This window comes from Mycteria americana, chromosome 2, assembly GCF_035582795.1.
Source record: "Mycteria americana isolate JAX WOST 10 ecotype Jacksonville Zoo and Gardens chromosome 2, USCA_MyAme_1.0, whole genome shotgun sequence".
Taxonomy (NCBI): domain Eukaryota; kingdom Metazoa; phylum Chordata; class Aves; order Ciconiiformes; family Ciconiidae; genus Mycteria; species Mycteria americana.
The window spans coordinates 77,236,895-77,262,127 of record NC_134366.1 but is presented as its reverse complement, the minus strand read 5'-3'; the positions used below and the strand labels follow the sequence as shown (position 1 = coordinate 77,262,127).

General features: G+C 42.4%; 1 protein-coding gene across 2 annotated transcripts in view; it reads left to right on the top strand.

The window, feature by feature from the left end:
* PHACTR1 (phosphatase and actin regulator 1) overlaps positions 1-25,233 on the top strand; it is a 322,354-nt gene that overhangs the window by 169,773 nt on the left and 127,348 nt on the right. For both annotated transcript variants that reach the window (XM_075493851.1, XM_075493850.1), the window contains exon 4: positions 21,470-21,634. In XM_075493851.1, the coding sequence (XP_075349966.1) occupies positions 21,470-21,634 (165 nt within the window). The remainder of the gene's footprint in view (positions 1-21,469; positions 21,635-25,233) is intronic.

Below are 25,233 nucleotides of genomic sequence, written 5' to 3'. Positions count from 1 at the left end.
CGCACCTGACTTTGCAATGAGGACACCCCCACCCTCCTATTCAAACATATATATAGTTTATACATGGTCTTGCAGGCCTGAAACTGCACTAGTGGACCCAAAAGTACTGTGCGGGTCCTGTGACCCAAGCAACTATTACATTTGTTGGAACTGTGTACAAAGACCAGAATTCAGTCTGAATCGCATAGGCAAGCCAGTGGGGTACATTGATTTAATGCTGAAATACCCTCCAAATCCAGTTATGAGTCCTGGATTCTAGTCATCGTCTTACTCTGCATTCTCATTGTACTACTGCACTGGCAGAACTGGAGAAGGAAAATTCATGCTGAAACAGAGGGAAATCCTTCAAAGACCACTAATTAATCTAGCAGAAGTCATGACTAGGAGAATAGCAGAAGAGATAGCCATGAAACCAAAGGAAAAGATGGAGGCAGGTGATGAGTCGTATGATATCTTGGAAGGGAGGTCATGTAATTTGGAGAGAAGTCGGTGAAGGAATTGGACATGCAGATGAGCTCACTGAAGTACGGATAAAGGGAGTTGATGTGGATGCAGCATTTTGATGAGGTAAAAAATAAGAAGTGAGAAGCTCAAGGAGAAGCAGGAGGTTACAGTAATGCAGATGGAACTGGGAGATGCTTTAGCCATTGGACTGAAAGGAATGCATGTATTTCATGCTAATTTAGTTGGAAAATAGAAAACAGAGAGAGGGGTGTATAAAGCACCAATACTGAGAGTTTGGGTGACAGAATAGCAGAAATGGTGTTGGAAATGGAGAAGTAGTGAAACTGTGTGTGAGGGAAGAATGAGGTGTGTGGTTTCATCCTGTGAAGTTTGAGTGGCCACGGGACATCCAGGACAGGGTGCCAGCAAGGCAATCAGACATGGTAGACTGAACCGAGAGGGAGAGGTCAAGTGTAGAAATATATGAGTCACCTTCAGGAATAAAGGAGCAATCAGGGCTGAGCTCTGAATGCTGCCAGAGGAGGGCTGCGAGGGAGATGTTGGGAGAAGCAGGATGGTGAAGAGTTGCAAAGGTCCCAAGAACAGACAGAAAAGAAGTGAGAAGACAACACAAGTGGAGGTATTTTGATAAGTGCTAGAAGCATGAAGGGGAATGAAAATACTTTCTGAACGTAAATGTGAGAAAGTGACTGATAAGCTTGTAGAGCAGGAGGAGCTAGAACTACAAGAGATTGTGGTGCACTGGGACTGTGTGATGCTAAACATTTCCTGGTATGTACAGAGCACTTCTCAATGTACTGATTTCAGTGGCCCCTGGGAGGGTTGTGGCAGTGCTGGGTCATAGCAGATGACGTGACTGATGAGCAAGGGAACAGGAGTTAGAGGAACAAATACAGGGAGAAGAGATTTGGCTGGGTTTTATTTAAGGTGTTCATACACTGAAAACTGACTGCAAATCTCAGTCTCCTGCAGAAGTCTAAGCCTGGATCTGGAACATGGTTTAGATGCATCTCTACTTTAGTGTGGCTAGAAAGAACTGTAGAGGCTTCAAAGGTACCCAGAAATGACCTAACAGAAAGAGCGAGTGGAGGAATTGAAGTGGGATACTTTTGGTCTTTATGCAGAGGATCTGACAAGAAAATTTAAGTGGAAAGCAATTACCTAACAGTGCATTGGAAGAGAGGGAGTGCACAGAGAAAAGCGTTTTTTTAACAGTGACAGATGAGGGTTCTCAGCTCAGTTCCCACCTCTGCAGAGGATCTCTGGGCGGCTTTGGACATGTCCGTCCGTGTATCGCTCCATACCTAAGTTCCTTGTCTGTAAAACGGAGATAGTGGCATTTCCTTTCACCTGGCTGCTGGTCCGTAAATAGACTATGAGCCCTTTGGGGGGGGGGGGGGGGGGGGGGGCTGTCTCTTGCCATTTGCATTCCCAGTGCCAAGGACTGTGGGGCTCCAGGTTTTTGGGGTCTCTAGGTACAAGTGTAGTGGAAATAATGTTAAGAATAATAATATGAAGAATGAACATACCCGAGAGGTTTCATTCAGAGCTCGAACCCAGTCTGTTTAATGTATGCTCCTATACTTCAGGGTTTTGCTGTTTAAGCAGAAATGGTTCATTATCTTATATATGCATGAAAATCAGCGTGGACTGAGATACTGTTGCTGTAGGAGTTCCATCACTTGTTTTTCTGCTGCCGTCCTTCTTCTAGAGCTTCCAGATAAATATCTTTCCCAAATGGAAAGGGGAATCTGAGGGGGGGGTTGTGTGTCGTGTGTGTGTGTGTGATTCCCACCTGGAATTGAAGACTGTTATTTTTTTCACCAGGAACTTTGAGAACATTTACTTTATCATCACTTAAGAGATTGTCTCCGAGGTGATTATTTTGCTTCCCACAAAATTAATTATTAAATGAAATAGTTATCTTCTAGACAAGCTGTAAGCGCTGCAAGAGTTGTGTATAAAAATAAGTTTTCCTCCACTAATTCTCACATTATTTCAAATGGTAACTGCTCTTCCATTACCATCTCTAGAGCGAGCGCAGTATGTGGCTATGAGGCATTGCAGTCATTTACAATTGTACCTGTTAAAAATCCTAAAATATTTTGGAGGAAAAAAATTAGACTACATGGAATGGAAAAGTAGGCAAAAAAACAGCGTACGTGGTCCTGCTGTGAGGTGTGGGAAGCTGAAAAACATGTTTGAGGTTTCAACAGCTGATATCATTATGCAATGTGTGTCTTTAGCCTCTGAGGGATAGTTACCTTAAAGAAAGGGGGGGGCCATGGGTTTTCATTGCAGAGTGAAATATGTCTCCTTGACAGCACAGATCATACAATAAAATTGGTTTATTTTTGTCGGTTGAACTCTGTAGTGTTTGATTTGGGTGAATACGGTGCTATGCCAGAGAAAGTTGATGAGGCCGAGCAAAGATATTCCACATCCTAACAGGCTGCTGGGGAGCTGGGCAGGACACTTTGCTCCCACCAGCATCGCTTTCTGCTTGGGAAGATATGAGCCCTCAGTGTTTTGCGGGCTGAGAATAAATGTGCCCTTCTAGAAGAAGGTATGATTCCTACTCATGGTAACTTCCAGATAGCAAAATCCCAAGGCAGGCACGACACGATCATTTACCTTTCCTTTACCAGGGAGCAGGTAGGGTAGAGTCCCAGCACCCCGCTCCCGTCAGTGTGTCTTGCATGTTAGGGACTAACAGAACCTCATCAGTTACCTATGGTTTTGTCCTGAGATCAGAGACTAACCAGGGCTGCACTGTGCCGGTGTGGCTGGGCATGGCCTACGGCGGGGGGGGGGGGGGAGAAGAGGAGGAAGAAGGTCAGTTCAGGCTATAAGTAGGGTGTACCTATGGCTTACATGCTAAGACTAGCAAATGCGAACAGCTAACCAGATATGTGAGGCTTTCCTTAAACACTAGCAGTTACTTCAGTTGGCTAGTCTGCAGTAAAAGGAAAGAAAAGGGATGGGGAGAGAGAGGAGGGATTACATCTTCTACCTTTATGTCCCAAAATAAAGCTGAAGAAACATCACCAAGCCTGGGGCAAGTCATTAACTGCTCATGTGCACCTCTGTAGTGACTAACTTAGATCCTGTTAAACTGCCTGTAGCAAAAACTGCTGGCCACAAAATAAGCCAGTTGTGTACCATTCCAGGCAAGGCTGTGCTGGCAGTGGGAAGTTCATGGCCAGGCTTGCACAGGCTGTCACCCAGCAGAGCTCCAGGCTTACTTTGAAGAGCCCTGGAAGATGCCTTGTCCAAAATTGCAATATAATTTACATTATTGACTGAAACTGTAGGAAAAATATAGGTAGTAAGCTAGGTCTTCACTTTGGTAAATTAGATAGCATGGGGGGAAAAGTGTACGCAAGACTGGGTCAAGCTTACGCAAGCAGATGTCTAAGTCCCTTGTTTTCCAGTGTCTTTGTGTCCCTACTTTGTCCTGTGTCCCTACCGGAGAAATGTTAGCCACCTTTTCCGGGAATTCTGTATATCTGTGTCATTGATTTGAGGAGTTTTAGGGACAAAAACAACAGAAATGATGGAATTGGTCACAATGGCTCAGCACCCTCTAATTTTTATTACACAGTGGGGGTGTTGGTTGATGAGAAGCTCAACATGGCCCAGCAATGTGCGCTTGCAGCCCAGAAAGCCAACTGTATCCTGGGCTGCATCAAAAGAAGCATGACCAGCAGGTCGAGGGAGGTGATTCTCCCCCTCTACTCTGCTCTTGTGAGACCCCACCTGGAGTACTGTGTCCAGCTCTGGGGCCCCCAACGTAAGAAGGGCACAGACGTGTTGGAGCGGGTCCAGAGGAGGGCCACGAAGATGATCAGTGGGCTGGAGCACCTCTCCTGTGAAGACAGGCTGAGAGAGTTGGGGTTGTTCAGCCTGGAGAAGGGAAGGCTCCTGGGAGACCTTATTGCAGCCTTTCAGTACTTAAAGGGGGCTTATAAGAAAGATGGGGACAAACTTTTTAGCATGGCCTGTTGTGATAAGACAAGGGGTAATGGTCTTAAACTAGAAGAGAGTAGATTTAGACTAGATATAAGGAAGAAATTCTTCACTCTGAGGGTGATGAGGCACTGGAACAGGTTGGCCAGAGAAGTTGTGGATGCCCCATCCCTGGAAGTGTTCAAGGCCAGGTTGGATGGGGCTTTGAGCAACCTGGTCTAGTGGAAGGTGTCCCTGCCCATAGCAGGGGGGTTGGAACTAGGTGATCTTTAAGGTCCCTTCCAACCCAAACCATTCTAAGATTCTATGGGTCTAACACATAAGGACACTGATAAGAGGACACCTGAATTCTTCGGGTCTTTAGAGAGCAGATGGCTGGCCTGTTTCAGTCTTGTCTCATTGATTTATCTCATTTTCAATGCTGTAACTCAGTTGTCATCTTTTGATAGCATCTTATCATCCTGCTCTCTATTCTGAGAACCAAGTTTATAAAGTCTTGGGATACGTAAGCTTCTTAAATGCAAAGATTGGGGCAACACTGAACACGTGATGAAAAATCAGTTCCTTGTGGGGAGTCCAAAAAAGCAGATAAAATGCCATCAAGTGTGATGAAAGCAGTACAGTGGTTTTCCTGTATTTAATAATGCTCTGCTCCAAGTATTTGTTGTCATCTTGAGTAGTATGCCTAGTTTTAATTCTTCTGTGTCAAGTTAGATACGTCAGAAATACAATACAGAACTATTTGATAAATCATGAAAGGCCACAAGTTTTCCATGTGTAAAGGGGGAAGGCAATGCATAAAAAAGGAGCAAGGTGTGGAGGATGGCATAGATCATGGAGGAGCAGGTTCTCGTCTCACTCTGCTATTACCAGAGCACTTCAAACCGTCTGATATTGACCTGGCTGAACAAGCTTGGCTTTCTGTGCCTTTTTTTGCATCATCCCTATGTCCTGTTTTATGCTTTGATGCCTGTCCAGGTGGGCAGTTAGTTTCCATTTCTGTGTTTTGTCTTTTCTGACTACTTCCCTTACTTGCTTAGAGATGTTTCTCTTAGAGGATGGGTTGCACAGTTGGCCTCTCTCTTTTTTCAACTTGGGATTCTTTAGAAGAAAATGAAATATATGGAAGTACTTCACTTTACATCCATTACTGGAATTTTATTCATTAATATCATCACTGCCTGTCAGAGCTAAGCAGCAGAGAAATACTGGGTAGGTACAGAAGAGATCAGAAGACTCAGTATTCTGCTGTGTGACATCTCTTCCTTTCTTCTCTTTTTGTTTGACCTTTTCTTTTCTTTTAGTTTGTAACCACTACTACTTATTATCAGTTTGTGCTATTATAATACCTTCTGCCTCTGTTTAGAAATGAGGGTTCATATCATATCATATCATATCATAAAAACCAGCAGAGTTCATTTATGGGCTCCTTGACTGATGAGCAAAACCTCTCCTTTGAGTATACTGTCGTATTTATAACATTATTATTCATTGCTGCTACCTCAGCAAAAGAGGTAGACATTCTACATCAATATTTGTATTGTAAGATTTTATTTCTTGATCCATTTCAGTGGCTGGTAGTAAATGTATAGCTATTCATTTGTATCTCCTAAGATTGTCTTGTCTGTAATCAGACAATATCGAATTTGGCTTCCTGTTGTTGTCACCTTATTCAGCCCCCAATTAGCCAGAACGTGATTTCAGGAGCACAGTGTAAGTGTATGCGGTACCACCTTGCTAACAGTCTGCCAGGTTGTCTAAGATTAATTGGATATGTTTGTAGTCTATTAAATCGATCATGCCAGGTCTCGTGCCTCTTCCCAGATCCATTAGCCAAAACCCAGCATCAGGGCACTGGGGCAGTTGAAGGGCAGCACCAGAGTGTACAGTGGTTAAGACAGCTCAGGCGGGATGTTGCAGTCACTTTGTTAGAAACCGGAGGGTACTGTGATGTTTGCCATTATCTAGATGGATGCAGCAAAGCTGCAAAGGGGTGAAGTTAGGACATACTTGGAGGCCCCATTTTTCCTTTGTGACTTTGATTTGCACACTGCTCAGAAAATAATGATGTTCTTGCCATCCCTATGAGCTGGAAAACTCTCCTCTTGCTGTTTTTTTGGATCTTGTGAAGTGACATGAATCTTCACTGGTCTGCTGCTTTTAGTCTCCTTGTCTCAGGAAGGATTGGGTGGAGAGGAGTTAGCTAATGTTTGATCTTGTCACTGTCATCTCTCCCTGACTTTCCTGGCTTTGGGTCCAGCTTACTGAAGATGAGGCAGATCTAGCAGACCCTCTGCCTTTGGATGAGTCTCTTAGATTCAAAAGAAGATTAATTATTTCTGTTGCTCTGAGAAACAATGAACACGGTATAATTTCAGTCAAAAGATAAAATCAGTCATTATAAAACCACCTGCTGTAGCTTCTTTGGAACCACTAGATGTGTCATTCTGGCTTGGTTATGCCCAGGCCACCCTGTCTAAAAGATACCCCCAAAATCATAGTGCCCATCAGCCACCATCACAGAATCGTATAGGTTGGAAAAGACCTTTAAGATCATCGAATCCAACCGTAAACCTACACTACCAAGACCACCACTATACCATGTCCCTAAGCACCTCATCCAAATGTCTTTTAAATGCTTCCAGGGACGGTGACTCAACCATTTCCCTGGGCAGCCTGTTCCAATGCTTGATAACCCTTTCAGTGAAGTAAAATTTCCTAATATCCAGTCTAAAACTCCACTGGCGCAACTTGAGGCCATTTCCTCTCGTCCTAAACCATGAAGATGTGCTGTTGAGATATCATGAACAAGCACTGTTCCTCCCTGAAGAAAAGCTCCAGATCCCAAGTGAGAAAAACCACAAATAAGAGATGGCTAGACCTGACTGACAGCCTCTGCACGTTTCCTCTGCATAAATAGTGGAAATTTTGAAGGTTTGAAAATATGACTCAGGAATAAAAGCCAAACGTTTCCCCAGCTCCACCCCCCCCCCCCACCCACCCCCCCGAAAAGTAAAAGTGTGTTCAAAATGTCCAAAGAGAAGAGGAAAGCAGGCTTCTGCATATGTATGCTTTATAGTGTGCTAGTCAGGACATGGACCAGGGTGAGAGACACGCAGGCTCCAAGACCTCGGTTTGTGTGACTGAGATTACTGTCATACCCATTTCTTTGCCCCTAACTAGGAAAGGCATTCAATCTCAGCTACTTACTGAATCTCTGAAGCCCAAGGGTTGCAATTTAAGATTTACAACTTTTTGTGCAGGGAGGGCCCAGTGTATCTCTTGCTTGGGACATTTTGGAAAGGATGTAAGGTGTACAAATCTTCTCTTTCCTGCCTCCTGCCCTGAGTTGTGCAGCCCAAGACTAGGATGACGGGCCTAGTGCTGCAGTTCAGCAGATGCCCTCCTCTATCACTACTTAAGAGAAGGATCTTGCCCTCTGTCATCTTTTGCATGACATTTTTCCGGCCATTAGTCTAATGGCTTTGTGCAATAGGAGTGCAGGGAATAAAATTAAAATGGGTCCAGTTATTTAATTTATCTTGGGAGATTTTGGTAGCAGAGAATGATTTTTATTTCACCTTGCCTCCTAAGTGAAGTGGATTACCTGTTTGAAAAAACAGAGAGTAATGGTATTTTAAATCTTTCCTTGTAAAGGTCTGGAAGCACAGAAGTGTAATGATGGTAACACTGAATATCAGGTCATTTTAAGAAAGGTGTGTCTAAGTTTTATTAGAAATGTTGAGAACAATATTCTTTATCTTCAGCAGTGGGCTGAGGGGTGTACAGCTGCAACACAAATACCGTTCTTTTAACACAGATTCAAGAATCAACAGATGGAAATGTTGGTAAGCAGACTTGAATGCATTTGGGATCTTAAGATAAATAATTAGAATACTCATTGACTACATCCTGACAAATGAGCCAGGCCTGGAAATACCACTGTGGTCTACAGCATCCACAGTCCATGTATTAGCAAGCTCCTCTGAAGTATTGGTGATCCATATATTCACATCCACATGGGCCATAGCCATGGTCCCTAATGTCAGCAGTCCATGTCATAAAGATTATGGTGCTGGCTTTATCTCTCCTTACCCATCCGTTGGGTGCAGCTGCTTTGACATTTCCAATATTCATATACTATCTGACACAGCATGTGCACAGCTCCAATGTTTTTTTTAACATGGAGACTTTGTCAACCTTGCTTTTGGTAAATAAATAAAATCAGTAGAAATGTTATTTCTTCTACATCAGCTGAAATTGAACTGATATAAAGAGTATGTGTGTCATGCTGCTATAGAGCTTTATAGCATCTTATCTTTCTCATTTTACTTTCCAATCTGCTTATAATGTCAACACTGCTAAAAATTCAGATGCACAGGCTGAAGAGTCAGCAGTGCAAGTGCACAGACATGTGGATGGATGCATGGGCAGTAGAAGCTATTTGAACCAGAAGTTGAACCAGTATTGAAAGACCTCTTCTCTCTCCTCCTCCGATGCACCAGCAAAACAGGATGCTCTCCTTACGCTAGCACAGTGGTTTTATTGGATAAATAGCTTTGAAATTTGGGTTAAGCCTGAAGGAAAAGCCAGGTGCAGAGAGTTGTGTGGAACTTAGGCTGTTTGAATCTGAATTGTACCCTGTTGAGAAATAGAAGAGTGAAATGACTAAAGCTTTCATTAATATTTACAGCCTCAAAGTAATTGTCTGCTGGTTTATAGCCATAAGGGTGAGGGGTTGTCTTCTAGCGATCTGCTGTGGCACTTACGATGGGATTTGCTGCCTGCTCTAGCATGTGAATTGAGAAGAGCAATTTCTGACTGTCTGCTGTCTACGGCTGCCAGTCTTTGGCTCCTGTAGCAGCCATTGGAGAGAATTGATACCTAAATGGGAAAGTAAGGAGGGCCTCGTGAGGCTCAGTTATATAGCTTCCTTTCCTTCAAAGTCCCCCCCCTAAGTTGCTTGTATAAACATGCTAGAATTCAGGAGGTGTTTTCTTTTCTCTTTCTTGAGTCTCTCATTAAAATAAGGACAGTATTTCACCTGCATTGTTTGACTCTAGGAAAGTACTCAAGTTACTTATGTGGGTTTGGCTTTCTATGCATTTCTGTCATCTGAGTCAAACACCGTTTTCCTTGTGAACTCAATGTGCTTGTGCTGTGCATGGAAACCCATGAGCCTAAAAGAAAATAGGGAGATCCTGTAGTTCCAGTGAACTGATCCTTCTTTCTCCTATTCATCTCAAGTTGGCAGAACAGTCAGTTCACTAAGCAGCAAGACAGGCGTCAGTTCACGAATACATTTTCTGGCATTGCATAGAGGCTCAAGAGAGACACTTTTAGGCGATATTTTTCTTTGGAGTTGTTTTCATTTGTTTTTCTTTCCCTCAGCCTTCTTTGGACTTTGGGCCCTATGTGATAAAAAAAATAAAAATTGCAAGCCTATATGAAGATGGGTGGTAATTTTACAATTCAGCTGCTCTGAGCTAGTACAGCTATTCCCTGTGTTTAGCAAACAAATGAAGGTGTTCTTCACCTGCTGTGATTCATTCATTTCAGATTTTTGCATTATTATTGCATTTGTTGTATACCAGGCTCCATTTTTATATGCTTGTGTGTAAGTACCTGCAAGCATATCTGTTTTGTTTCTTGTTTCCTCCCTTTGTAGCAAAATGCTTGGGAGATTTGTCATTCTGAGCACCGTCACAAACCTTGTAAAGCTTGAGGTACTCAGCCAGATGTTGTGGTTCAGACCAGTCTCTGACTTACGAATTCAAACCAAATGCTGTTTAAGTAAAGAGATTTTTGAAAATCAGGTTTGCGGGGCAAAGACTCCAGTTCAGTTGGAAGAGCATATGTACAAGTTTGACATTTGACTTGACAGAAGAGGATCTGTGACACTTCTAGAATGTTGTACAGATACTTTGCCCAAAAGAGATCAGTATTTAAAATTGAGAACATTGTTCCTCATAGGTTATCTGGACAGAGGCAATTTATATTGTGAAAAATGCTCAGGAAGGCTTATGTTGTAGTTGTTGTGGTTTGGGTTTTTTTATCTGCTTGGTAGCAGAATCTTGATAACTTTGAGAGGAAACTTTAAGCATTTAGGGAAGTCAGATTTCATCAGTTTGTTGCTTTGTCCAGTGACAGCAGTGAAGGGGTGAAAAAAGATTACTTTGTTTTAATTGTAAGAAATGTCAGGGTTTGGTTGGGTTTTATCATACTTCTGTATTGAAATGAAATCTCATGCAGATACCTATCACAGTTACCTTCACAATGTTGCAAAATGAACTTTACTGCCAATTTTATGGTCAAGTGGCTCTGTACAGGCACACCCCGTCGCGCTGCTGGGGCACTCTGCTCACATTTGCAGCTCACAACGTGCCACTGCTTCCTCTCTCAAACACCACAGAAAGGGGTCATTCCCATCAATCCAGAGGAAAGCACTCATTAAGACCATGCTGTAATGTCTTCTCTGCCAATTTCTTTTTCTGTAGGTGAATTTTAGCATGCTGGAAAGGTCCCTTTTACAGCCTTGGCCAATAAAGTCCTCTGACATCAGTAAGGAGGCACGTTTTAGCGTGCAACCAGCATGTCTCAAACCCACGTGAGAAGGACCACACATAATGCAGTTCATCTTCCCTTGCTCCTCCTGCTCATCTCATTAGTCACCAGCAAAGAGCAGAGGGCCATATTTTACCTTCATTTGCAAAGTTTTGTTAGCCCCCAGGACAAAATATATCCCTAATTCCCAAGATGGTCGTCCAGCACTAGATGGCTTGGGAAAGGTAATCCTATTCCTTGTGACCTTTGCCGTTCACTTTGGTATGGTCAGGATTTCATTCGTTTCTCTCTGCTAACATTATTTCCATGCATAAAGCTGCTGGAACTATTTCAGTAGCTTTTTCAATGATTGTGTTTTCTTGGTTCCCTATAGTATTTTTTTTCCCTTAGCTCTGATCTAAACTCTTTCTCATTTTCTGAGCTATTTCTGGTTGCTGGACTTGGAATTATTCATGAACTTGAAGCTACATGCATAGATCCTTCCTTTGACTGTAACATTTCTTAGGTGCATATACCAATTTGATTACCCGATGGGCTCCGTCTTTTTTTAAAGGCAGCAGCTTTTTTAAAACCAGAGGCTTTCCTCTAAATCTACTGAGCAAGAGCAAGAGCCTGCAGAGCTCAGCAATCATGAGACACCCTAGAACTTAGTGCTAAAAAAGGGGGCAAAAAAAAGTGAAATCATGGCTATGAAAACCACACAGAAATACTCCATGTATTTTAGACAGCAACGCGCCATGCTTTATTAATGACTTTAAATGAGTCATGGGTATTTTTCTCCCCTTCAAGTATTCATCTCTGAAACTCAAACCTCTACCATAAGGGCCTAAACAGATATTTCACCACAGCCAAGGGTCTAAACTAACCACCATTTGAATCAACAAAAAAATTCCCATTTTAATCATAGTCAGTGAAGACAATATGTAGCTGCATTTAGGTACTCAAAGCAGAAGTATTTAGTCCTTATTTTAAATTCCTGAACATGGATACAGACGGTCTCTTTTTAGAGTCCAGTGAAACATTTTTTTTTTTTGCTAAGCTGTTACTGACTTTTTTTTTAAACTCATATTTATGCTCATTATAAATGTGCCATTTGGTATAATTACTCTTTTCCTCTTGGCCAACTTCCTATCGACTTCTTTAAAGTACAGAAACAGAAGTTTCTTTTTCCCAAGAGAAGCAATATAGAGTTTACAAGGGAATGGTTTGAACTTTCTAGCTCTTAAATGAGGTACTTTGTTCCTTTTCTCCCGGCCATTTAAGTAATTAAAAACTTAATTTTTTATCTTTATGATGATAGTGGTGAGATGGTACCATTGTGTTTAGAAAGTTTAATGTTTGTAATGCCATTTCCTGACTGGGATTACTTTTAATAAGAGGACATGCCCCTCTCTGGTTTCTGAATAGTCTAAAGATATGCCTTCTAAAGTGCACATTTTTAGTAAAATAAAGTAAAAATATTGGATATTCCTACTTATGAGAACTTCAAAAGATAAAGACCAGAAATTGCTCAGTCCACCAAAAATCCCCTAAGAAATTAGAAGCATTTAAAATACTTTTTCTGGGCTTTCTCAAAATAAACAGCCAGCCTTTATCACTAGTGGTTTGTTTTTAGAAATGTGGAGTACTTCCCTGATTCCCAGTGAGGGGCTGGTAGAGCAAGGTGCTCTTCGGTGTGAGCAATTGTGTCTGCCTCTGTCCACATGGCAATTAGGAAAATTATCACCTGGTAGTAGAGCCCTAGCAAAATGTGAGCAACAGACCCATGGGCTTCCATGGACTGGATCCTTTTCTTGGATTACTTTTATATTTTGAAGCTGAGTAGAATTTGCAATTCAGGCTGGTAGAAGAGATAAATCCAACCATGAAAATGTAATCATTAGCAGCTCCTTCAAGAACACACTTTTAATTGCTAGCAAGTCGAAACAAAACGTAGGAAAAAATGTTATGCGCTATTTCTTCATTGGGATAAAGTTAGCAGTTGAAGGTACATGGGCTTCAGTTCTATTTTTTCTTGTTGAATGGGTTGAAGACTTGCCTGGAGGAAGACAAGTTGTCCATAGCTTTGGCTTTCAGAAAGAACTTGAGCTGTCATGGATGAGACTTAACACAAGACTTGATGAGTTTGGGTATGACTCAAAGACAGTTCGGATTGCGTAACAACCCAAGCGTCTGCACGGATGCATCCAGGAACCCTGAGCCATAGTGCTCAGTCCTGTCCACATGTGTCGTGGTTTAACCCCAGCCAGCAACTAAGCCCCACGCAGCCGCTCGCTCGCTCCCCCACCCCAGTGGGATAAGGGAGAGAATTGGAAGAGCAAAAGTGAGAAAATGCCTGGGTTGAGATAAAGACAGTTTAACAGGTAAAGCAAAAGCTGTGCGTGCAAGCAAAGCAAAACAAGGAATTAATTCACTGCTTCCCACTAGCAGCCAGGTGTTCAGCCATCTCCAGGAAAGCAGGGCTCCATCACCCGTAACGATTACTTGGGAAGACAAACGCCATCACTCCGAATGTCCCCCCCTTCCTTCTTCTTCCCCCAGCTTTATATGCTGAGCATGACTCCTATACGGTATGGGATATCCCTCTGGTCAGTTGGGGTCAGCTGTCCCGGCTGTGTCCCCTCCCAGCTTCTTGTGCACCCCCAGCCTCCTCGCTGTTGGGGTGGGGTGAGGAGCAGAAAAGGCCTTGACTCTGTGTGAGCACTGCTCAGCGGTAACGAAAACATCCCTGTGTTATCAACACTGTTCCCAGCACAAATCCAAAACATAGACCCATAGTAGCTACTGTGAAGAAAATTAACTCTACCCCAGCCAAAACCAGCACAACATGTACTGGAGGAATTACTGGTGTTGCCAGTGGTTGGTGCCCACTTAAAAGGCAATGGTCACAAACACCACTGCCACTGTTTTGCCTGGTAGCATTTCGTTTGTTGCACATAATGTTAGAGCTTTGAACTGCAATAGTCCTGTGAGTATAACTTGTGCTCAGCTTTCTCCTCTGAATTTTTTTGGTGTTGTGAGATTTAATCTCCTTCTTGTAGGCTCAGCAAAATACCTTTTAAGGAGGTTTAGAGAGTTGTATTTTTCTAATGCTATGTGCTAGGGGACACAGCTAGTTGTGAGTAGGCAGGTTAATTCCATCTTATTGATGGTTTATTTTCAGTCTCAGAAGCTGAATGGGTTGAATGTGGGTTCATCCGGCTCCCAGCGTGTTTGCGCTTAGAGGCTGCTCCCTTCCAGGTTGCGCACGATGGACTGGGGCTTTCCAAGAGCCTGTTTCTGTAACGGTAACATAGAAAGGGCCAGGTTTGTTCAGTAGATGACTTTTTAGTATGGCGGTTTGATTACGGTATGAGGAGGATGCCTTGGAGGTGATGCCCTCCAAGATGGGAAGTTCTGCTTGTAGCTGCCATTTGCACCAGAACAGGAGTTTTTTATGGCACTTCTTCACAGGCTTTTGCTGGGTGCCCAGCCAGCTCTGCTAACGGGACTCCATCTACCCATCCATTCTCTCCTGCTTCCTGGGGAGAGGATCTAGGAGACAGCGCCTCACCTCTCTTGTCTCTCCCCTCATGCCTCAGATAGAAGATCCCCTACCAGAAGTGAAAGAAAGGGGCAGTGGGAGGCAGTATCTTCACTCCCCTTTGTTCTCCTTTGTGCAGAACTGGACAGGATCAGGCGCTCAACAAATCACAGCTGTGGCCAGCAGCTTCTTTTAATCCATGAGTGAAGCAGAAGGAGGTTTGGGTTATTTAACCCAGGGTAAAGCCCAGGAATAGTCTTGGGAGAAGGGTGTTTGTGCTGAGCGATGAGTGCCCTAACTATCAGGAGCTGTGCTTCCACTCATGCTTTCTTTCAGACCCAGTAGGTCTTGAATTCTTTAAAATAACACAGTTTTAGTAGGATAGATGGGGAGTGCTCTCCCATCCATCATAGTATGAAGTGTGGTAGTTTTCCCAAGAAAAATGGGAGATGTGGTCTTGAGCTTTCTCAAGAGGATGAAAGTGACCCTGTGATTCTCCTGTCTCCCAAATAAGTGCTCTACCTGCTCTAACAGAAAAGTCCTTGCATCTCATCCTACTTTCTCTGCTTTCTTAAAAGCACAAACTGTGCATCTCCTCCCTGCTTGCCATTTAGGAAGGGTAAAATTTCCCTTCCTTTCAAGCTGAAGTTTCTTACCGGAGAAATTCCTGGTACTTGTGGAATTGCCTTCCTGTAGCCCCAAGAAAAGTAGAATATCTAGTTTGCTTCACCTGGCCATGTTTTTCTCTTGGTTGGCTTTTGGTTGTGCTCCACTTGTAGTGGCTGCTCTGACTCCCATTTTGGAGCTGCTGAGTCTCCACATAGTGTGTGTGGTGCCCAGGACAGACCTCTGGGTTCTGCTGCAGTGTCCAGGCACCCAAAAGCGAGGAGCTGCAGTACTGTTTATTGGATTTAGCCTCGAATCTATGTGTAATAAACACTTAGGAGATGGAAAACACAGTGAGTAATAAGAGCAATAAGAGATACACAAAATAGCTGATATCAGTGAAATCTAACAATCCTTATTTTCTATAATTGCAGGGTTTATAGGAAGAGATTATGTAGCTATTGATGGCATAACCTGATAAAGTGCTTTTGTTGCAAGCAAAGATCTGGGGTACTATGTTATAATACAGAAAATACTTGGTATTTTGAGATTTCATATCAATAAAGACATGTTTAGAGTGATGCATGCAGTGCAGTATAGTTTGCAGAGGTTAAAAAAATGGCTTTCAGATTGCAATCAGCATGAATAATTAACGTTTTACATCAAGATGTGGGGAAGTCAAAAGCAGGGTCCTAAAGGGATTGGACTTCCAAAGCCATTCTTTGCACTTCTGTTCCAACAAGAGAATTAAATACACTGAGAAGGAGAGATCGCAGCAGAGAGCAGAGCTGTACTACAATCTGATACTTGTGCTGAAACGGGCAAGTGCAAAGGGTGAGAGATTCAGTTTACGGATACAGTGCAAAGTGTTACACACCTGGGGAGTGGGAATAATTGGCAGGGGTTTGGAAAATGTGAGTGCTGCTTAGCATGCAAAGGAAAGCTACTAACAGCCTCTTCATGGCTCATAAACCCACTAGCCAACCCAGTCACTGCCATTGCAAATGCATACATCCATTGGGAGCTGTTGTCAACCGAAGAGGTAATCATCCCTGTTTGGCAAGACTGCTTTTAGACTGCTGCATGCCATGCCTTGTCTTTCATTGGAAAACAGACCTTTGAGAAGTTAGGAAAAGTTTAAATGGGCAATTCAAATAGTAAAGGCAGGGCTGATGAAAATTAATTCCAGGTGCAAAGGGAAATTAAAGGGAAATAACTGAACAGATGATAATAGAAGAGCAGAAAATGAACCATTTTCCTGAAAGAAAAACAAGTTGGTTTTTTAATTGAAAGTGTTTCCATTCAGGTAAAGAGAAGACATAAATGCTCAGCAATTAGAGTAGTCGTTCAGGTTTCCTGTCATTTCAAAAAGACACATGATGTGTCTACATCTTGTATTGAACAAAGCTGCTAGAATAAGGTCTGTGCAGTCTGAAGGGAAGGATATTCGCGGTGCAGAGTTCAAAAGAAACATTGCAATAGGAGTTTGTTGGAAAGTAATCTGCAGAATAAAGACTGGTTGGATGTGGTCTGGGAATAAGGAGTATTATGTTGTTACCTTTTTTTTATTTATACAAAGTTATTGTCATTAAATAAAATGGCACATTTAGTTAATTGCATCTTTAGGGCCAAGATAATTTTCAGCCTGTTACTACAGATTTGCGCAAATATAAGACAAAGCACAATGTAGCCATTGGTGTTTCCTAGGCAGGCTTAAAATCTAACTTTGTGAAGTCAACTGCCTGTTAAGATAATCATATGTCTGAGCATGAACAATGAACATTCAGAAATGGTCTGAGAGAAAACCTAGTGTGGTTACCGGTGAGGAAGGTAATATTAAAGATCGTAGATGGGATGGGTGGGCTTCGGCCTTCAGCTATGAAATGGCTCTGTGTACCTGAATGCAGGAACAGGGTTTTTTTTCTAAAGTGGAAGCTGGGTATATGATATATCAGCAACATTAATAGATGCCGTGATTCCCAGACAGACATGGGAATGACAAAACTGGTTGTCGTTCTCCAGGAAAACTTAGTAAGTTATGTTGTCTTTGGGAGGGCCTTTGATCTTCCTGCTGTGCTTCTCAAATCCAAAAAGTAGGTGACTCCCACGTTGTCGCTTACTGGACCTTCTGGAAATCGACACCCTACTGAAAGACATGGGAAACTCATAAGAACATACAGAATGGGTCCTAGGTGGCCCGGCCTCTTTTTCCTTGGACGGGTAAATCAACTGTTTTGAAGAATCGCTTTTCAAAATGTTCTTCCCCAACTTGCTGATTTTGTCCATGTCTGGTGTCCATGCAGTATGTTACAGTCCCCGAACCTCAAAGTGACTTTAACCAAAAAAACCCCTCAAACCCAAGGTTAACTTCAAAATGAAAAAGAAAAAAGGGGGTAAGAGAAGAAATTAGCTTTTAGACCTTCTAGTGTTTTAAGTCTTTGTAGTCTTTTTCAATCATGTTTGTAAAATTTCTTTTACATCACTTGGATGCAAAATATTTTGATTTGTGGTGCTTTTTCTCATTAAAACCACAAGTCTTGCTTAAGCCCTTCAGTCTATATGAACTTCAAATGTCTTAAGGACTGCAGTAAAATCTTGAGAGCTGTCTCACAGCCAACCAGCATGTGAAAAGCTCTCAGGTTTAGTTCTCCCATTGCTATTCTGGGGTGACAGCTCGGACAGAAGAAAGTGGGAGGAGAGTGCATCGCCCTCTTGCTGTAAGTGCAGATCCCAGCATCTCTCTGTGTCTCAGCAAGATCTCTTAGATCCTGGAAAAAAATCAGAACAAGTTCCCAAAAGCATCGAGTATCAGCAGCAACTGTGACCCGTATACATCACATTTGTGGCACCGGTCTCAAGATGAGACCTCAGCACTGTGACTACAGGTACTAATTCACATGGCAGTTCATTCTCCCAGTTCAGCAGACTGATCAAGCTGGGACTGCTGAGAATGCTTTCCTCTTGGAAGGCAAAAAAAAAAAAAAGTGCAAGGCCTGGGTTGGTTTCCATTCGTGCAAGTACCACCTTTTTTGGGAACAGCAAGGGTGTGAAACCAGCCTACGGAGCCTGCTGTCAGCAGTGGGTGTTGCAGCCCACAGCCAGTCAATAGTCATTAGGAGCCAAAAAGGCAGAGAAACCCGGCCAACTGGAGCGAAAGATGCAGCAGTGAAGAAGAGTGCAGAAATCTGGCATTTACTTCTCGCATCGTGGTCTGCTTTTATTCTTGCTGTATTAAAATTGTCATGGCTTTATGCTAATAGGGTTCATTCCTAGCCAGTGATTATTATGCTTTGGATTAGCAGTGCTCTTGAGAGTATTTTTCATTTAAAAAAACGAGGCAGTCCTTCTGAGAAATAGGACTCAGAGGGAAAAAGAGCTGTTACTTGCATTAGCTCAGAGCTCTGTGTGTTTGGAGAGGATGAAGGAGAAGGGCCACGTTCATGGCTGATGGAGTGCACAGCAGGACTCCCGGAGCACAGATCCATGTGAGAGACGATACTGAAATTCAGGGAAGAGCAGTCAAAATATGGAAGTGGTTTTGACACTGTGTTTGGCTTTTAATGAACCTGCCCTTTGGGTAAATTCCTTTTGACTTCAGTGTTAGTTTTGCCTGACTGTGAATCCATACTCATTTACCCTGAAAGGGAAAAGCTTCCCGAGACCAGTGAGAGCACAGCTGGTGTAGGATGGAGGGGATGTGCATTGCGAAAGGAGAGGATTTTTAAGGGATGTTAGTTCTCCAGGGAATGGCCTCAGCAGTACCAGTTAGGACCAGCTCTCAAAAGAGGAGTTGTTGCAACTCTGAGATTTAGTAACTAAGGCACCTGGGTAGCAGAAACGGTGACTCAGTGATGGGGAAAAGGGGAGAGGGTGAGCAGCAAGAGGAATTTCATGACGTTTCAGCTGTGGGTTTATGCAGCAGGAAGCCTAATTCAGCAGCAGTAGTGTGTCATTCCAAGTTTGCTCAATGGGCCGCTTCTACACCTTGTACCCCCCAAGTAAGGCAGCAAAGACCATACCAGCCCATTACTTTTAGCAGCATCTCTAAAATATCACAGCAGTGGACCACAGTGTCATCTTACATGCTTTAACTAGAGGCATCTTAAAAATGGAGGAGGGGGAAAAGGCATGGTCCCTTTGGATCTGCATATAGAGTGAGGTGGTCTGTACCCTGTGCTGGTCTTCAAAGCCCAGCAGGTTCCAGTGAAATCAGAAAGTGTAAGGAAATTTCTGATTTCCTCTTCCTTTTATCCTCACGGTTTGTTCAGCATAACCAGGCAATTTCCAGCCTTGATGCAGCATGTCCCAGCCCCTGTACAGGACAGAGCCTTGTAATGGATTCTCTATAAGAAGGTACTTCTCTAGGCAGTTGGACACAAAGAGAACAGAATGAAATGCTTCGACAGGACTACCTTTTTTTCCTCTGCTTTAAATGGAAAGATGATGCTCTCAGAAATGTCTGTCTTTCTTTCCATTACCCCAAAGAATAGTTGTTTTTAACCATTTCCACTGAAGTAGCTGGGCTCTCTGTATCTTGCTGGCTAGCTTTTTTCCCCTCCAGAAAGTTACAGGCAGCTGTATCTGGCAGTGATATTTTACAGGAAAAAGGATTGTGTTGCCAATGTTACAAACAAACAAAGGAGCAATACCAAAATAGCCAACCTTTAATAGTATAACCAACCTTTAATAGTATTTGAGCCCTTTAATAGGGCTCAAATAGTATTTCAGTTTGGAACTGAATACTGATAATGGAACTGATAATGGAACTTCCTTTGTGCTAGAGATGCGTCTCTGGCTATTCCCATGAAAACCCACCTAAATTTGGCACACTTAAAGCCTCGGAAATGTTTCCATTTCCTCCATATGAGGCACATAAGAATTTGGCAGCCAAAATCTTTTGTGATTCTGTCAGTGTGGAGTAGGTGTGCTCAACCCTTCAGACTGATGTTCTTGCTGAGGTTCCCGAGCCTCTGCTCGTGGCTGGGGTTAATACTTAAAATAGTACAGGTGAAACAGAAACACTGGGCTGCTGTCTTCAGAGCAGGAGAGGTGACAATCTGTGTCCTTTCTTTATGAATCCAGACTCTGTGTGTGCAAACCACTCAAATCAGTTCTACTGGCAGTGTCGCATTACAACACAAGCCTGGGAAATGATATCCTGTAAAAAAAGAACAAACAACACCAACAACTTAAAAAAAAAACCTACAAAACCCCCTCCTGTATGCTGACTGAATTGCGCAGATGCTTTTTTTCCCGGAGAGTGCGTGCTTCAGCCCAGGGCTGGGAGAGCTTATTGCAGCCCTGGCAGCTGTGGCATGGAGAGACCCTCTCTCCTGGGCTGCTGGTACCTTCACCCTGTTGGTGTTTTCCTTTGTGGTCCTGGCTTACCTCTCTCTGTGCCCCTAATCACAGGGACATTATTTCTCAAAACTATCATATTTTGCCTGCAAATGTGAGGGGGCAACCAATGTAACTGCACCAAGTGACCACTCCCAGATTTCTCTTGCTGTCATTAGGGAGGAAAGGTAATTTAAATTCATCAGATATTTTTTTTTTTTTAAGTATTGAGACTATCATGATGTATTACAGTGTAAAGGTTGCAGAAAGCTCAATTTTTTAACAACAGAAGCTCAGTGAAAACCTGTAACCACCCGCCTAGGGAATTCAGCCCTAAGTGTGGACTCTATTAAAATTCTCCAAGTCCCTGTGTTAAAAGTATAAGAATTGGAGGGGAATGAGTGGGCAGAAAAGTGGGACTGGAAGGAACCTTCTGAATTTTTAGCACCCTTTCTGTCACTAGGAAATTCCTAATGCAGCCCCTTTTGTAACCCAGGCAGTTTTAATGGACATAGTAATGATACCAGAGGGTCATTATTTATCAGTGTCCTTGCTCCTGATAAATATTAGTTCATGGAAATGTCTCTTTCCATTGCCAAAAAAGACTTGCAATATTTCTTTTAAGCAATATTGCATAATTTTTTTGGAGCTTTCTCTTTTCCAGTCTCTGTCACGCTTCCCCAGGGACGGCTGGTGGATGGACTGCCAGCTGTCTAGAGCAATGCAGAACAATTTGTTAAAGATTATAACTTTGCTATTGTAATAATCCATATTCCTGTTGAATCTGATTGTTAATACTGGTCTTTACAGTAGACTATGGATTCCATTGAAAGGAAAGAAAATAATGTTAAAATCATAAAGACTACAGTTTTTTCCCTTTTTTACTGTTCTCTGTAACCATGGAAAATTTTGACCACCTGTGTGGTTCTCTGATAATTTATTAAAGCATTTATTTCACTCCCCCCCCCCCCTTTTTTTTTTCTCCTTTTCTTGCTGAAACTACAGCTGAGGAAGTGGAAAGACTGGCTGCAATGCGTTCAGATTCTCTAGTACCTGGGACTCACACGCCTCCAATCAGAAGAAGAAGCAAATTTGCTACTCTCGGAAGGCTTTTTAAGCCGTGGAAATGGAGGAAGAAGAAGAGTGAAAAATTTAAGCACACTTCAGCAGGTAATAGTCGCGGTCGGGTCGGTTTGTTAATCTGGAACTGTTTGCTCAACAAGGCTAAAAATTTATAGTGCAGCCCCGATTTGTACATGTTTTTAAGGTTTTTGAAGCTTGGCTTGGAGAGATTTCTCAGATTCTAAGAGATCTTTAACTTTGTTACCAGCTTTTTCTTTAAAAAAACCCAAAACAACACGTTGGGTACACTACAATTAAAGCAGCAGCTTGCCAAAGCTGTATATTCAGGTTCTGCTACTAGAACTAGAGGGTAACCCAGAAAAAATCTTGTTACATTGATTTAGCAGATTATGGGTAAAGGAAATGGCAGTATGAAAAGACAACACTAGTGGAGGATTACCCACATTCAAACTCCTGTAAGTGCTAATAGAGGAGCGAGAAAAATACATGACAAAGGAGTTGACATTGTGTTGAGTAACTTGCATAACCGTAAATTATTTGTTCCATTGGGCAGGAAAGATGTGTCACTTTTTTTCTGAGAAAAACAAATCTCTCTTTCTGCCACACCCCTCCTTCTGCCATTGCTTTCTAACACTCCCGGTTTAAGACTCTTTAATTAAAAAATAAGTATGGAAAACTGCAAAAACGTGGTTTTGTATTGTAAACTGGTCTGAGCAAGAATCCCAGATCCAGGCACTGATGCATGTGGTGGAAGTTTGTACCTGGCATGTTTGTTTTCAGGCTTTGTGATCTATTTAGAAGGTTTCTTTTCTCTGTTCTTCCATGATGAGTAATAATTACTACATGTGGTTTTGCAAGTCTTGAGCCTGGATTGTCTGCGAGAAAACATGAATTTTCTTCTGATTTCTTATTGTTCTCACTAGAACTAGAAAGAAAGCAGTGAGGATCTTCCTCCCTTAATTGCCAGAGTTGCTCTCTGACCTGTTTATTGCACAGTAGAAGCTTTCAGGCAGGACTTGACTGTACCTTCCGGCACCCCGAAGCCTGTACTCTTGAAAATGGCCCATAATTGCACGAGAAGTCTCATTTAGCTAAATGTGAATTCTTGCATGAGGTTAAATACAGATTAGGAGTTTTCAGGGTTCATACCTGAAGGTGCTCTTTACTGCGTGCTGTTTAAGCTGCTCTCTGATTTGTCAGGCAGAGACTAATGAACTGGAGTAGATGGCTGTATTACTCTGAGTGATGATCGCATTTTTTTACTTGACAGCTGAGAAGCTATTGTCACCAAAAATGGCATGTTTCTGCAAAACAAAAGGCTTGTCTTTCATGTTCTGTATCAGTCATAACCATAGTGCAGTGTAGCAGGATTTCCATGAAAACCGTATACCTCTTAGGGATACATGGACACTGTGGTAACAACTACGTTGAAGCTACTTCCAGCATGCTGGGTTAGTTGGGTACAACTATGAGGATAACCACAGCAGTTCAGGATGTACCATGGGTTGCAAAAGCCCGCCTGGTATTTATTTGTATGGTTTATCCAGCTCCGGGAGCTGGGGCTGAGCTGCATTCTGATGTGGTTAGACTGATTAGTTTGAACCTGGCTTGAATATGCCTGCATAGTCTGCTCTGGGCATTAGAAGAAGTGTTATGTAGATTTGCCCCATTTACCAAAACATTTGGAAAGTACACAGTGATTAAAACCAGAGTAAAAACATGTATTTCATTTTCTCAGAGGAGAAGGAAGCTTTTACCAGGCATGCCAGCAGATCTCCTCCCCTGGTAAGAGCAACATCCTTCGGAGTCTGAAGAACTAATTTAAAAGCTGAGTCTCCAGGTTGTGGGGAATGTTTGTTGATTGCAGTACTGGGTTTGATCTCAGCTGAATCCAAAACCTCTTTTTTTTTTTTTTTTTAATTTTCATTTCTAGTAAGCTAACAGTATCCTGCAGCTGCTCTGCAAAATTGGTATTGCTGTCAGCTCCCTTGCTGCTAACTGCAGCAAAATTGACAAGGATGTCAAATTTGCTGAGCACCCTGTAGGAAGAACTAGGAGAGATTTACTTCTGGACTCTACCAGAGCAGGGGACCCCACAGTTTCCATCATCCCTGACCCTGGGGAATAGGAATCCACCAGGATCCTACCAGACTCCCTGGCAATTCAGCAGCATTGGTTGAACCCAGTATGTGTAATACAAAAGATTTTGCACTGGAAAACTAGCGTTTTTCTACCAGCATTTCCATGACCTCTCATCTAATACCTCTGATCTCACTGAGAAAATATATTTAATTTTTATAATAAATCAAAGGACAAGCTTATGGGATGGAATAATGAGAGTCAGCATGAAACTCCCTAATACAGGCTTATTTTCTTCTGATGCACTGATAAATGTGACACTTGGAAAAAAAAATATTTCCCATTAGTGTCCTACAGGCATGCAACCAAGCTTTCCCACCTGCATAGAACATCAGTAATTATCAAAAAATAAATACTAATACAAGTATTTTATTAGGCTCTTATTTGCTGCAACAATAGATTCAATTATTTTAAATGTCGAAAGTGGTAAGGGTCAAAACACATGACCTTATCTGTTGAAACTTCCTTTGAAATTAATGGGAGTTTTTTTCTGGGAGAGGACTGGAAGAAAGAGAGAGTCAGGCTGATATTTAAGGTTGAAAGGTTGCCTTTTTCTTGAGATTTCCAAGTGCTAACATTTTGTATCCATATCTTTATCAGACTAAAAGCTCTGGTTATTTATTCAGAGATGAATGCTTTAGTTCAGTGGTCAGTAGGCAAAAAACCCTTTTAGGTAGTAGGAAAAGCTATTTTCTGACACCTGACAATTGCATAGGATGAGATAGAAAATCCGTAACTTGACTGAAGGAGGACCTTAACGTTATGCTTATTATATATGGTTCCTTTCAGCACATCAATACTCATATCGTGATGTTTGAGCGTAAAAAGTCCCCCATCCTCCGTCTTCATTGTTGTATTGTGACTGACAAGCAGAAGGTTAAAACAATGCATGTGTTTCATATACTTTGTATGTTTATAGGTTACATTGGTTCTGATATCCCTGTAGCAACTATGGAGAAAGGTTCAAAGTCTGCCATTTCCTTGGTGCTGACTTAGTCATGAAGGTGAAACTCGTGATTTTTGATGCAGACACCTAATGCCTTTTCCTTGCAGTTGGTCTGTCCATGACCATAATCATTAGGTATTTTGTAGAGAGCCCAGAACAGGTAGAAAAGATGACGCTATGGGGTGGTCTGTCGTTGTAGATGGTAAGCACCAGGTGAGCCCGTGTCTAGAGTTTGATTTGAGCGACCTCTTCTGCTGGAAGGTGGAGTATTAAGGAGGTTGTTCAGGACATGCACCGTGAGTGACAGATGGGCTCCATCTGTGGAAAGGCTCACTCCAAGAGCAAACAGGAAGGGACATTATAGCGGGTGCGGGACACCAGTGTACCATAGCGGGGCAAGAAACAAGTTAATTCTCACAGTAATCTTCCTGGACAGAAGTGAAGCTCCCCCCAGCACAGCGCATTTTTCAGTGTTGGGATTGCAAATCATTTTACCACAGAAGGTCCTAATGAAAGTTCTTTGATGGACACTGAAACTCCCACAGTACAATATAAACACTCCTGACAGTGAAGTTATGTATACGGGGAGTTAGACAAAGAA